Raw genomic sequence first — 16,083 nt, forward strand, 5'->3', positions numbered from 1 at the left:
TAAATAGATAAGGTACTTATTTTTAATCAGTAAATCATAATTGTTTTAGAAACATGTCTCAACGGAATCTAAGGAAGCTGCAGGGAGGTACAAGGCTCCCCCCACCAAACGAGAGTTCAGATGAAGAGTATGAACCTCTTTATGCAAAGAACAACCAGAAGAGTACTTACGAAGGGGTAAGTAAAAACTATACATAATCAGGAAATTTAATATTATATCTTGTTATTTTACAAACATTAAAATATTGTTTTCCTTGCAAACAATGCTGATGCGAATTCTTAGTATTTATTTATTACTATACAACAAATTTATTGTATAACTTGTTTTTTATATTTGCATAGTAAATAACCTGGCGAATTTCGTATCACCAATGTTTCTTGCCGTTTAATCCTTCTCCGAACTTCAACAAATATTTAACATCAAAAAAAGTCAAATTGGTCCAGCCATTCTTGAGTTTTAGCGAGACAAACGAACAGCAATTGATTATATATACATTTATGCGAATATTATTTTAATAATCGAGATAAATATATATATATGTATATATATATACTTTATTGCACTAAAATGTATTCACTGTACGAGATTTTTTAAATATGTTTGTTTATATATTTTGTCTAGTGAAGTAATTTGTAATAATATAACTTGATTGTATATAATAAGTTTAAATGTGTTCTGCTCATACATACGCTATGTTTCAACCTGTAATATCCCACTGCTGGGCATAGGCCTCTTTCCCCATGTAGGAGAAGGATCAGAGCTTAATCCACTACGCTGCTCCAATGCGGCGGATATATTCCTTATTATGAGTAACGCTCGTTCGCTCAAGGACTGCACAAACGCCCAGACAACGACAAACATCTGTATGGCCAATACAAATGTTTTTCATGTGCGGGGATCGAAACAGCCACAAACCAGTGCTGCGACCGTTGCGCCAACGCGTCGTATCGCTTATATACACGTAGGCCATAATTTTTGCACTTTGGAAATTATCATAAAAAATAAACCACGCATTGTATTTTTTTAATTATTATTATTGTTTTTTATGTGGGTACTTACCTATTATTATTACTTTTAAATTTATTCTGTTTTATTTTCGTTGTATATTATCTTCATTATTTCCAATGTAATTATTTGCAATACTATCTACATATATTTGTAATACTATCTATATAGTTATATTTTAATGGAGTTGTTATGTTGTGATTTTTATTTTTTGTCTTGTCTGTAAGTTGTCTGTATATCGATGTATGTGTGTGAGTGTGAATAACTGATTATTATTATTATTTTAATGAATGTTTATTTAATATTTAGATTTTTTTTAAATAATATAGTAGTATAAAACAAATACTTATATGATAATATAGTTGACACTCTTCAAACCTAGTCCTTCACACAGCGCTGGGGCCATAACCATAGAAAGAAATCAGCTGGAGTAAGGACTGGGCTATGGGGAGGACATGGAATATCCTCTCTGCGCGAAATCAAGTTTGGTTTGCATATAACATAAATAAGTATCCTAGCGTTTACGGAAATTGTGTTTAGTAAAATAGGAGATTAGATCGTTTTAATGAAGTTGCCTGAAAATGGCTTGAGAAACCTAAGGGAAGACTGTTTTTCGCACGACTATTCCATGGAGCGGGATTGAGAGCGAGCTTTGCGAGCAGTCTAGTAGTTTTAACGCACGAAAGGCGAATCATAAATGTGGTATAAAAAACAATATCATGAATTGTTGAAATATAATGGTTATACACTACTTTAATCCCTGTATGTAAATATTATCAATTTCTACGCAAGCGAAGTCGCGGGCAAGTGATATATAATTACCACACTTATTTTAATATGAATCGCATTTATGCGAATGTTATGTTTGTACTGTCAATATTGTAAAATATTTCTTAATGTGATATTAATATACATATATGTCGGAGATGCAATATCTGTCTGCTCTGGTGACGGAAATTCTTTAAAAGTGGGCTGTGTACCAGGATCGTAACTTCAATCGATTTAAAACTTTAATTAGGTTTCTCAGGTGTTAATTTTTTCTAACTGATTACAATATTCCATTTAGCTCTTACAATACTGGCGATGCAAATGGAATACTGTTAGTAGCATGGTAAATGCGATGAAGACAGACATCAAGCTTTCCGTATCCATAGCAACCTGCCTTTCTACCTACTGCGCCAGATACCCACTCCATTTCATAACACTAGCACAAACAGACAGACGCATATACTGACATTTTAAAATGGTTTAGTTTGTACCAGTAAATCATTACATAGTATAAAACAAAGTCGCTTCCCGCTGTCTGTATGCTAAGAAATTTAAAACTACGCAACGGATTTTGACACGTTTTTCTATAGTACATAAACTGATATTGTATAGGAACACTGATAGTTTTTGCATCCGTGTGAAGTCGGGGCGGGTTGCTAGTTTAAAATAAACAAAAAGCTAAAAAAATATTCTTATAAGTATATATCAAAATAAGTTAAAAATTCTATTTGTTGGCAGCTGGTCGTAAGTTCGAGTTCTGAGGCTGAAAATGAGTCAGATCGTTCAACATCCGAAAATTCTGAACCGGAAGAAAAAGAAGTGAAACCGAAAAACGCTAAGAAACAACAAAAGAAGAAAAAATCGAAATCGAAGAATGAAGCTAGGAACGATGTATGTTCAAAATATATATTTATTCAATTTAATAATAATGTTATAATATCTTTAATATTCACACACGATCGTCGGTTCCAAAAGTAAGTAACTTAAAGCTAACAACCGACTGATATAGCTACTTTTTTTGTTTTTAGATAATGACTTATAAATAATACATATATATTACACCTAGACTCGCGACGGGAATCGAACCGCCAACCCCTGGAACCGAAAGCAGATTCACTGCATACTGCGCCAACGGGCTAGTCAAAGTAGTTATTTGTTTATTATAATTAATTTTTGTAATGACACTAGCCCTTTTTACTTACACCCGATGGTAAGCAGTCACCGTAGTTTATAGACGTTTGCAACATCGGAAGCATTGTAAGAGCTATGCCTAATCTACCTCCCAAACTCATGAGGAGAGTCCTTATGAGTTTTGGCTGCCTGACTCACCACAGGTATTATATTACTTGAAAGTAGTATTATTTGGCTGTTTTATTCTGTAAAATTGATGTACTTCCCCAGTCGGACTGCTTCAGATTTTGAGCAAGTATTTCCTGCTGTTCCATTATCAATATACATTAAGCGTCGAAGCCTTTACTTTTCTCAATAATCAGAATTTCTATGCATAAGAGTTTTTTAAATTAGATTAGTTATTTACAAGTTAGCTTTTTAGTTAACAAAAGAACGGCTGTCGCTTTGTTATGTGTAGTGGATTAACGCTTCAAACTTAACAGTCCGAATTAAAGGTCAAGACAGAAAATGAGCAACAAGTGTATGGTATATACAAATACAAAGTCTTGCCCTAAATATTGTTACAAAGAAAAACAAAACATGTTTTCTATTGCACGCAACATTTATTACTATTACAGTGTGTTTGTTTAATACATTAATATAAAACCATTAAAAATATAAAAAGCTTATTCGTAGTGGTCTCCATTGGCTGCAATACAGTTCTTTTAACGGCCACTTATCAATAGAAGCACGCACTCTTTCTAAGGGAAAATTCTTCACTACCAATCTTTCGGATGGTTTTAGGGACTCCAAATTATCATGACATTTAGAGCAAGCCATACTCTCTAAAACTGACCATAAATCCTAATCCAGCGGATTAAAATCGGGACTAGTCAGTTAGTGTTTCGCTCTGATGAAGTCCGAAACGTTGGTTTCTAACCTAACCTAACATAACCTAACCAAGAAAGGACCATTCTTGGTTATTGAACATGGTGTTGTTAAGTGTCTTAACGAGAAGTTATTCTCAAGAATGGTATCTTGTGATACACTTGTGCCGATATTTTGTTACCTTTTTTTTATGTCAAATAGGCAGGCATTTGACCACAATCTCACCTGATGTTAAGTGACGATGCGGTCGAAGGTGGAGCATGCCTGCCTAATAACAGCCTATTCACTCTGGCCTTGAAGGCACCCAGATTGTATCGTTCGGGAAACACAGACGCGGGCAACGAGTTCCATTCCTTAGCTGTGCGCATCAGGAAAGTAGTGCCAAAGCGTTTTGTGCGTGTAGGTGGCATATCGATGACATAAGGATGGAACGATCGACCGCGCCTAGTGTCCCGATGGCGGAAGGTTGGTGGGGGAATTAGATAGTGCAATTCTTTCGCACACTCACCGAAATATATTCTGTAGAACACCGACAGACGAGCTACCCTACGCCGATGATCGAGACTCTGCAATTTGGTGTCTGTCAGAGTAGGGTCACCTATGAGTCTCTTAGCTCGTTTTTCCACCGAGTCCAAAGTTGCCAGTTGGTATTTGGCGGATCCATCCCAAAGATGGCAGCAATACTCCATACAAGACCGAACTTGTGCTTGATATAGTTGAAGCAGCTGTTCTGGAGTGAAGTATCGCCTGACCTTAGAGAGAGTACCTAGTTTTTTGCTGCAGTTTTTGCTTTGGACTCGATGTGTTGCCCAAAGTTCAGGTTGGACGATAGCTCTACACCGAGGAGCTGTAGGGAGTCGGTAATTTCCATTTTTTACAAAAATTTGGTTCAGTCACTCCTTCATATCTAACATCGCACCAAAACATCACTGCAGTGGGATAATGCCTACGTTGTTCTCTGTTGACTAATTGGAAAGCTAATGGTCATGCTGTTTGTTAAAATATTGCTTAATTGTAAATAAAGTTCTCATTCGTAAACAAAATTTTTCTGTGACCATCCTTTGCGTACCGTTTAAGTAGTTGTTTTGATTTTACCGCCCTATTCTTTTTTTAAATTATCAGTTAAGAAATGACCACTGCGCTTCTTATTATAAACTGCAAGTTCTAAGTCGTCTTTTAAAATACGCGACTTTGTTGTAGGTGCTATCTTTATCTCCTGAGATAAAATGTTTTGTTTTCGGACAGCATTTCTTCGAACTTTTTTCCTTACTGCTTTGATTGCCTTTTTCGCACGAACACTACGTGGAAGGCCAGTTCTTTTCCTGCCACAAACAGAGGAGGTTTCATTGTACATATCAATAACCCGGTACTCAAATATTTGGCTAATACCAAGCGTATGGAGAGTTTTAAAAATTTGTATTTGGCTCCATACCTACTTTGTGTAATGCAAGCACAGCGATTTGGTTCTCTTTATCACCACCCTATTTCTCACTCCATTTTAATATCACAAAATATTTTACCATGTAATGAACACAATGAACAATCCTATAAAAAATGACAGATTCCATAATCAAATGAATTATTTTGTTTATTTTTAATTATAACCGTATTTATAACCAGACTATGTAAATATATGAATGGGGTTTCGTGTCGCGACCTTTGTATAGACATTTGTTGCTTCACCGCTGCACTTAAGCATTCCTACAGATGTACATATATTAAAAATTATCAATTCGCTATGACAACCCGGCTTATGAGATTAAAAATGAAACATTTGTTTTAGTTGGACGAAATAGACAAGTCCCTTCTTGAAGTAAACGCCTTGTTGGGCGAACCTTCGGCAGCAGTCGTCAGTGTTCCGGAACCGAAGCCAGACGAACATCAAACAATTTTCTCGACTAAATATAAACACTTGAATGTCGTTTATGAACTTAACCGCATTTTCGGACGCGATACTGACGAGGAGAATACACGCCGGTAAGTCATTATTCTTATATATACTGAACTGAACTAGTCTGTTAACGTCCACTGCTCCGAACCACCATCGCTCCTTTTGCTACTTTACTGCCGGTCTTTGCATGATTTCCCTACCACGAGTAACGACTGCTCTTAGAAGCCTTAAGATAAAAACCTGATGTAAAGATTCACGTACTTCTCGAAACAGCACTGGGTCTACAAGGACACACCCTCCGCGCCCGAGTGGGTATCGAAATGCAATTGCTGGCGTTAAAGCATGTGCGTGTTTGCGTAATACAAACCGTTATAGGATGAACTATCCCTGATTGAATAAGCAGGAATATGGATTAAGATTATTATTGACATCACAAAATAATTAAAAAAAAAAACCGTATAGCTTTGTGCCTGGTTTATCGCAATGTGAGATTAAAAGTGACCTGAATCAAAATTTATATTTTGCCATCATCATCATCTTCACTTCAGCCTGTCACAGATGCCTCCACAAGTTCACGCCAAAAATGGCGTGAACTCATGTGTTTTGCCCATAGTCACCACGCTGGGCAGGCGGGTTGGTGACCGCAGGGCTGGCTTTGTCGCACCGAAGACGCTGCTGCCCGTCTTCGACCTGTGTATTTCAAAACCAGCAGTTGGATGGTAATTCCGCCATCGGTCGGCTTTTAAGTTCCAAGGTGGTAGTGGAATTGTGTTATGTCATACCCCCGGGAAGAGAGGAGGTGGCTATATTCTTTACTGCCGTAGCCACACAACAATTATATTTTGTGGGTAGTATGTATTTGTTACGTATGTCGTTCAAATATTTCAGTTTTCGAAAACTAATCCGAAAATTATAATTCGTTCGCCTTCGTTATCACTGCAATTTATTATTATCGTGTAAAAGAAATATATGTCGCAGTGGAATTGTGGCGCTAACGTAGTAATTATTTTGAAGAATATTTGCAAGAAAGCCTAGGTATTTAGGCAGACGCAATAGACCTGTGTATTTTAACTGACTTTGGTCGGTCTGAATGGACTGCTCACAATTGCAACTTACTTCTCGGTTAGTATATTATTATTATTATTTAGCTTGGGTCGGGTTGCAGATGATGTAAAGCTGGCAAGCGATAATATTAAAAATTATTAGCTATATATTAATATAGATCGAGTATCGGGCTCCCAGCGCGGACAGAACCACTAAAAGCCAGCAGTGCCCTGATCGTCATAGTAAGGCGCCACGGGACCGCTGACGTATGCAACCGTGACGCCCCGACGTTTGACCCGCCTTCGCGGGCTACCTTCGTGGGCCGCCTACGCCTAAAGAGCGTTTACGGGCACCGTGAGCGCTTTATTATCCCGGTGGCAAGTGAGAGAGATAGCGCCCTGCCCTCATTCTATGCGGAGTATGAGAGAGCGTATATCGGCGTATCCTTCTCCCTGGTCGTCTCCTGCGGAGTGGGTCCGCATGGATGTAGGCTGCCGCTCCTCGGCCTCCTTTAGAGACATGACTTCCTTGTAGAAGGAGGCCATGGCTGACCAACACCTCTGGCTGCCGAGCATGGGAAAATCAGGTCCACCATTTTTTTACGTGGGGAAAATTCATTATGGACTTTTACTGGCTAAAACCCACCACGCGTGAGGAGTCGTCTGCCTAAGTGGTGCAAGATAGGATCGCGCTAGCATTTATCACCTTGTCCCGGCGCTATGCCCGAACAAAACATCCGGGCCCCGGCCTAAGAGGGATGGCTCCCACAAGACCACCCCGCTCTGTGGGGGTCTTAAGCTGGCCGAAGGTCCCCCGACTTCCCAGCCAGCCACCCCATTTAAGGGACGCTCACCGGACCAGCCTACTGTCTGCAAAATGGGGAAACAGGGTCCACAAGTGTCCCACCTCTGGGAGGCCAGGTAAGCCCGACCTCCATTGCCGGATCGCACCAAGCAATCGAGCAAGCTCTAGGTAGCCCAGCGCAACCCGGCCGCCACAGGCTTTCGTGCCACAGGGCTAGCAAGCGCAAGGTTAGTTGGCTAAAGTAAATGTTAAGAAATATTTTAATAAATTTTTCAACTTGTATTCTCAAATCAACCGAAAAATCTCCTTCGAGTGTGTTCTCCACCCACGTGACATTGGCGAAATGATATTTGTCAAACTGACAGTCACAACTAAAAGCCATTAAACAAAGAACTAAACTGAGTGATAAGTGTATAAGCGTTTCCAGTTAGCAAATTTTGATGTCAAAGATGATTCATTTCGCTCTGGTCGACCAGCTACGGATAAACGTGACAACATTTTTGAAAAAATGCAGTTAGTTCGACATTTGAGTAGTTACGACAGAGCTGAAGATCTGAGAATTTAACATAAGACAATTTTAACCGATTTGAAAAAGGCTGGTAATACGAAAACAGTTCGATGTATGGGTGCCACTTGAACTCTATAAAAGATTTTTTTTAAGAAATTACCTTAGATTTCTATATAAAATACGAAGAAACTTTGTCCGACCTAATACATGTTTTTGATATTTTTTAACCGACTTCCAAAAAAGGAGGAGGTTCTCAATTCGACTGTATTTTTTTATGTATGAGTAAGGTATTGTTTAGTGATGAGTGCAGAATTCTCTTAAATCAAATTGACGGCAGGCAAAGAACATACAGACGCAAAGGAGAACGATACATTCAAACAAATTTTGAAACTACAGTTGCATACGGTGGTGGATCAATAATGGTTTGGTAGGGCATTTATTTGGGAGCTCGCACAGACTTGGTAGTGATTGACAGAGGGAGTCTGACTGCAGACCGCGATATCAGAGAAGTTTTAGAAGAAAATGTCGTATCGTTTGCCCCATATATCGGTGACGATTTTGTTTTTATGCAGGATAATGCTCGGCCGCATACCGCTCGGGTAACTCAAGCTTATCTTAATGATATGAATATCACTGTTATGGAATGGCCGGCGAGATCACCAGATACCCAATAGAGAACGTTTGGGACTTGCTGAAAAAAAAGTTAAGTCCAGAATTCCAGCTCCTGCCAACGTGGGTGAACTGCGAATCACCGTAGTTGAGGAATGGCGAAGACTATCCCAGGAGACCATCGCTAACATCATTCTCAGTATGCCTAGACGGGTAGAAACTTTAATAAGAGCACGTGGAAGAAATACGCGATATTAATCACCATTTTTCTAATTTAATTAATTGTTATTTTAATATTAATTTTCACTGTTCCCGGTTACATGAAAAGTTCAAAAAGGTACCATTTTTAACCAACTTCCAAAAAAGGAGGAGGTTCTCAATTCGACTGTTTTTTTTAATGTATGTTACATCAGAACTTTTGACCGGGTGGACCGATTTCGACAAATTTTTTTTTAATCGAAAGGTGGTGTGTGTCAATTGGTCCCATTTAAATTTATTTGAGACCTAACAACTACTTTTCGAGTTATATCTAATAATGCGTTTTTATTTGACTTTTTTCGTCGACCTACGCTGTATTATACCGCATAACTTTCTACTGGATGTACCGATTTTGATAACTCTTTTTTTGTTGAAAAAGGGATATCCCTAGTTTGGTACCATGATAAGGAAACCAGGATCTGATGATGGGATCCCAGAGAAATCGAGGGAAACTCTCGAAAATCCGCAGTACCTTTTTACTGGGTGTATCGATTTTGATAATTTTTAATTTAATCGAAAGCTTATGTTTATCATGTGGTCACATATAAATTTTATCGAGATCTGATAACTACTTTTTGAGTAATCTTTGATAAACCGTAGTTACTCGACTATTTTTTCGTTGATCTACGTTGTCTTACTCTTCGATGTAATTGAAGTCGGTTTTTTTTCGTTTGCGAGCAAACACAATTATCACATATATTATTTGTTTTGTTGTAATGGCAGTTGTACTTGACAAATTTGCGGGTAAAAAAAGGAACTTATTCAAAAACTATTGTAAGGAGTTAATATTTATGTTACATCAATATATGACGCTTGGTTAAATTACACAGATGATAACAAATTTTCCCTGATATGAGAGTGTTGCCTACCAGATATTTTTAGCTAGATCGATTTGTCGCTCCGTAGACCTGCGCACTACAAAAATCAATAGAGCTGTTTCTGAAATGAAAACATTTATTTCGTCATAAGGTGATACACACTTAGCGAAAGTCAAAATAATGTCATTTACAAAAATAATATTACAAAGTAATTAAAAAAATCGACAGTAATAAAAGAAAGTTAAGGTAGCAAAAAAAAAAAAAAAAAAACAAACAGTAAAATAAAATAAAAAAGTATCTTAACATTGGGTTCATTACAAACTTATAATATATTTTTTTTTTTTTTTTTTTTGGAATAGTCTTAAATAGTAAACAAATATGGCGTACTTCTGACTACAAATAATAGAGTAATATTGTAAGAATAGTGAAGTGACACAAAGAGCAAATGAATGAACAATATTAATAAGCCATAGACGAATGTAAAATTCATTTTATGTTCAAATATTTAACGTTAACATATTGCTAAAATTATATCAAAACCTAATAATATATTGAATATTTTTCCTAAGAATTAGTAGAGGTACAGAATTACGAAAATAATAATAATAATAATAATAATAATAATAATAATATTTATATAAGTAGTTATTATAATATATGTATCTATTATGTATCTATTATATATTGGGCGGGCGGAGTGACATTCAGGAAAATAATAATAATAATAATAATCGAGCATCGAGCATAAAAGGCAACAAATTTATATTTCGTTTATGTGAAATGGTAAGGAAAAAAGACGTCAAAAATAAAATTTATAACAATACTGGCTGACTCGGCAAACGTTTTCTTGCCGCTAAACGTTATTTAAAAGTAAAAAATAGGGGCTGGTGGTAGAAGGGTGAAAATTTAGGGTTGTTAGTATTTTTAACGCCAAATCATAATAAAATAAAAATAATATATAATTTATCTAAAAAAAATTAAAAAAAAAATTAGGGGTAGACTACATTTAGGGGGATGAAAAATAGATTTTCTTCGATTCTCAGACCTACCCAATATGCACACAAAATTTCATGAGAATCGGTCAAGCTGTTTCGGAGGAGTTTAACTACAAACACCGCGACACGAGAATTTTGTATATTAGATAGGGCCGCCGGTGTCTAGAAAAAAAAGTCGACCCAATTAATATTATTGTCACGTTTTTTGTATTTACTATGAATAAAAAACCTTGCGCTGGTGACACACTCTCTAACATCTATAAAAAATGACTAAAAACATTGTTCTCTACGAAGCTCTCATTGGGTAATCCTAAGTCTCATCCTAAAGTCTCAAATTTTTTTCCTGTGAACTACAGTAAACTTTTTTGCCATGGCTATGTGGGATACTTTAATATTATATGGGATAGCGTTAAAAATGTTCGGGGTGAAATTGATACTCAGAAATATTCATAATAAAACGTTTACAATGAACACTTTACCATAAATGATTGACATTTGCAACATTTTGTAAGCATTTTTTTTGCGCTCAACATACAAAAAAAAGAAAAAGAAAATTAATAACAAAAAACAAATTAATAACAAATCGCATTACGGTAACATTATCTAAAAAATTATATTTCGTGAAAATTTAAAATATAGGTAAAGAACATGGCCTATTTTTATCGCTCATGCTGTTCATTCACTTATAATTAACCTCTAAAAATATTATGACCACATCCCTATTTGCCTTTTAAAAAAAGATACTTTAATGTCATATTCAAAAATATTAGTTATCTATACTCTCGGGATTCATATTTTAGTAGTTTTCATGTGTTTAAAATGATAAATAGTAAATGGAGTTTTACAAATGTCCGTGGGCTAATGTGCTGTGAAAGTGAGTGATAAATGCGGAAAAAACGTGAATTACGATTGACTGGGGTTTGTTTACCAAATAAGACTTTTCCAAAAAACGGAATATAGATAATATACCCAGTGTTATGTGCAAACTTAACTTAGTCAAAATAATCAAAATATTAAGCTACTTTAAATTTCTAATGTCTCGGTAGACATTACCTTCCTATTATGCCATCGGCTTTGAAGATAAACTAATGTCCCTAGTGTAGGCCGAGAGAAAAAAAGCCGGAGGAAAAAAACTCTTGGTAGTCTTTTAAAAATTTATAGTCATATACAAGACAAAAAGTAACAGTATGACCATGAAATGACCAGGACTAACACGAGACAGCCAATCGTGTGTGACGAAACCACTACATGTCACCTGCTTACAATATTTTAACTATATCTATTTACAGATTGAGATCAAAGACATAGCCTGGTCGAGCTTTATTCAATGCCATGCCTTTTCATCATTAAGATATTCATCCTAGGTGATTCCTAGAAAAACGGTTGAGTTAACTAAGTTCAATTTATCATCATTGAGTTTTGGATGCATATCAATTAGTTTTACATTTGGAGCAGAAAATTTAATACAATTAGTTTTTTTACTATTAAGAAGTAAGCTATTCACACTAAACCAGTGCACCAATTCAGAGAGAGCATTGTTTACATCGTCATAGTTGGTTTCTTGTCTACGTAATTTAAATATTAATGAAGTAATTAAACGAGCAATTCTTGTATATATATATATAATCTGAATCTCGGAAACGGCTCCAACGATTTTCATGAAATTTAGTATACAGGGGATTACGGGGGAGATAAATAAATCTAGCTAGGATTCATTTTTAGAAAATGTCTTTTTATCCCTGTTTTTAGGCAATGAAAAAATGGCTACAATATCGTTAGAATAAGAAGGTAAATTTCACATCTGTCAATAAAGTTGTAATAGCTCAGGGGAAATCGGCCGATCGCGCTCGGCCGAAAAGATCATGGTTCGAATCCTCACGTATTCCAGATCGATTATCGTTTTTTTTCTTTTTTTTCTAAAAAAAATAAAATCGAAAAATATTATTCATATTTTATCAATATGTAATTCGTATTTAAATATGATTTTCAAAAAACACGATTTACTAAGAATACCGAGCTAAGCTCGGTCACCCAGGTCCTATTAATGAAGTATCATCAGCAAATAATACAATCTCATGCTTCTTCTCTACTAAATACGGTAGATCGTTTATGTATATTAGAAACAAGAATGGACCAACAATTGAGCTTTGTGGGACCCCCCATCTGTATATGAGACCCAGACGACTTAGTACCATTTACTTCAACCCTCTGAGTTCTATCACTAAGATAAGAACTCAGAAGTTTTAGTGCGGTATTTTTAATGCCATAGTGACTGAGTTTCCTGATTGATGTGTTATGATGAACACAGTTAAATGCCTTAGATAAATTACAAAATACACCTAAAGCATCACGCGACTTCTCCCAAGCATTGACTATCGAAGTAAAAACCTCAACACCGGCATCAGTTGTTGAGCGTCCTTTAGTGAAACCGAACTAGTTATGTAAAAGATTATTTCTTGTGAAATGGTTTAAAAGCTGAGAGAGAATCACTTTTTCAAATATTTTACTACAGGTAAGTAGAATAGAAATGGGCCTGTAATTTGTTGGATCTGTATGACTACTGGACTTAAACAAAGGTATAACTTTACTATGCTTCATAAGATCAGGAAACTCACCAGAGGTCAGTGGTGTTTTTAATTTCAAAAGTTTTAAATGTCTTAATAATTTCATTAGCATCCATGGGCTTAAAGATAAAATCACCTTTGCACGCATTTACATTTTATTTAAACAACGATTCAGCGACTTCGGGCGATGATGTAAGCGCCTTAGTTGTCGAAAGTGGAATGTCAGCAAAGTGTTTTTCCAAAGCGGTTGCCACCTGATTAACCGCTTTAATAGAGTGATTGTCAATGATTATTTCACTGATACCATTACGTTCTTTTGATTTTCCAGTTTCCAGTTCGGCATTTATAATATTCCAACTCATTTTAATTTTGTTTTTACTAGACTTAATTTGTAATAATAAATACTATTTGTCATAGTAAGACAATAATATTAAAATGTAACATACGTCAAACTAAGCAATATGACTGTCTTAAATTTATTAAAAACAGAATTCTAACCTTGTGATTTTTTCTAAATCTTTTGGTATAGTAATCAAGAAAGGAATAAATAAAAAAGTAAACTAAATATTGTTCTTTTTTGTTCTAAAACTTTTACGCTATTACGTCCTTTAATCTAAATATGATAAATGCGATAATTCTCCGAAAATATAATGCATTTGGGTCGTGTTTGTGTTGCTTATCTAAATAAGAATATGGAGGTTTAATCCAGCAACATACTTTAAATACTTTATTACATAAATGTAATACATATACTATAATAATAATAATAATAATAATAAGATATTATTACATTAAGCTAAAAAACCTTAAGTATATATATATATATATATATATATATATATATATATATATATATATATATATACATAATATAATAACTAAAAAATATTATTAAAAGGAGTCCCTTTAGGCAAGGTTCCGAAGATACTGGCAGCGTTCCCCATTTGAATAGCTAGACTAATTCTTTGTCCGAAGTAGCTGCCAGCTCTTCGGTCTCCTGTGACGTCGAATAACCTTTTTGCTATTTCCTTAAAAAATCTTATAGCGCTAGGACCCCATGGACCAAGGGTCTCGACACCGAATGGGACAAAATCATATTCGGAGCCTAGATCCCTGTATTTGTGTGCTTTTGTTTTTTCAGCCGCTTCACAAGCCGCACCAGCTCTGTTGTCGGTTCCATGTAGATGTGAAGGGGCCAGCGTGTCTGAACAGGTTGCATCCCATACCAGCACCCGGTCCATCTTCCATGGAATCAAACTCATACCGTCCGGTCTCTTGCCATCGTCTCTTGCAATACCAGTCGGCTCAAGTAGACTTGGCACTTTGACGGTGGCAAGGGACCGGCATATGATATCGTTAAGTGCGGCATGTCTCGAGAAGCGGCCTGCACTTTTTAGGCATGATAGACCGTGATGTCCTAGCTTGTCGACATCACTGCTACAGGGACATTTATGAGGAGCGCAGACCGGAAACCCAAGCCGTAGACAGGTTGCGATTCGGAGCGTGTCAGGCTCAAGAAATGTTCCTGTATTTGACGAAGGGTACGTGTGAAGCCAGAAGTCGGCCTCATGCGTACCCACGGCCAAAAGCCTAGCACGCGCCGAACCTGTACTACAGTTTAAAAGATTGTTACAAGTCAATTTGCAGTTTATGACGCAGCTCCTCTGAAAATTTAGAGAAACTGGAAAATTTTGACCTGGGCATGCAATTAAGAAAGCGTTTCTAGCTTCTTTCAAACCAGCAATCTCAAAGTTTGAAGGCGATGACCTTAAAATTTACTTACGAGATTTGCTGAACTATGGACAGAAGATAGGAAGGCTGGTAAAGCGACACTGGAAATTTTGCGAAATAAGACTTAATTTTATTTCTAATGAATATTGACTTAGCCGCGGCACAAACAAGTTTAAAAATTTTTGAATATTTTCTGATAAATTTACAAAAAACAATGTTTGTATTATACGTTTTGTCGTGTAAGAGATCATATAATTTTTGCCTACTTTTATAGATTCCCAGAGTCGCCCAGTCATTGAATGACTTACAATACTTAGGAGAGATTACTTTTTTTTGTTATAAATACAGTCTTGAACACACTGTTTATATGACCGCATAAAACTCCAAATTTATCATTAACACCACCTATTGATGGGATTATCTATTTGATTTTATATGGTGTTTCTAAATCTCTCCATACATTTAACATTCACTGGAACAACCACTTTCCTCTTAACAACCTGCTTTTCCGTATTATAATTGAAGCTGATTAATTGGCCACAGTGATCATGTCGCGCGTTAAAAAAAATAAGTAATAAATATATATGTAAATGCAATCAAGTTAAAGAGCATAGAATAAGAGAATATTAATTCTTTCTTAACGCGACGAACTAAAACACAATGTCAACGTGAATCTCACAATGAATGTAATTTATTATAGCTGAAAAGGACGGAGTCCCATCTGTAAAGATGTTATCAATGCATGTGGCTGTAGAGTTAGTTATACGAGTAGGTTCCAGGAAGAGGTTAGTAAGATCACAACATTTGAACAACGATAAAAATGTTTTACTGAGTTAATTGAACAACGATAAAAATGTTTTACTGAGTAAAGTATCATCCAATAAATTGATATTAAAGTCACCACACACTATAATATCTTTGTTACGTTTAACAGTTAGCTTTGTCAATAATTCTTCTAATACTGCTTCAAATTGTTCGCAACATGCACTGGGTGGTCTATAGATACTGACTATTATACATTGCCGCTAGCTCAATACAGGCTATCTCTATAGTTCGTTCAATGGAAAGACTTACAATATCTCTACGTACC

General features: G+C 36.0%; 1 protein-coding gene across 1 annotated transcript in view; it reads left to right on the forward strand.

Moving 5' to 3' along the window:
• Positions 1–16,083, forward strand: part of LOC123668778 — a 49,117-nt gene that overhangs the window by 3,273 nt on the left and 29,761 nt on the right. The window contains exons 2-5 of the mRNA XM_045602472.1: positions 50–176; positions 2,512–2,664; positions 5,555–5,748; positions 11,672–11,677. Of these exons, the coding sequence (XP_045458428.1) occupies positions 54–176; positions 2,512–2,664; positions 5,555–5,748; positions 11,672–11,677 (476 nt within the window). The 5' untranslated portion in view covers positions 50–53. The remainder of the gene's footprint in view (positions 1–49; positions 177–2,511; positions 2,665–5,554; positions 5,749–11,671; positions 11,678–16,083) is intronic.

This window comes from Melitaea cinxia, chromosome Z, assembly GCF_905220565.1.
Source record: "Melitaea cinxia chromosome Z, ilMelCinx1.1, whole genome shotgun sequence".
NCBI classification, from domain to species: domain Eukaryota; kingdom Metazoa; phylum Arthropoda; class Insecta; order Lepidoptera; family Nymphalidae; genus Melitaea; species Melitaea cinxia.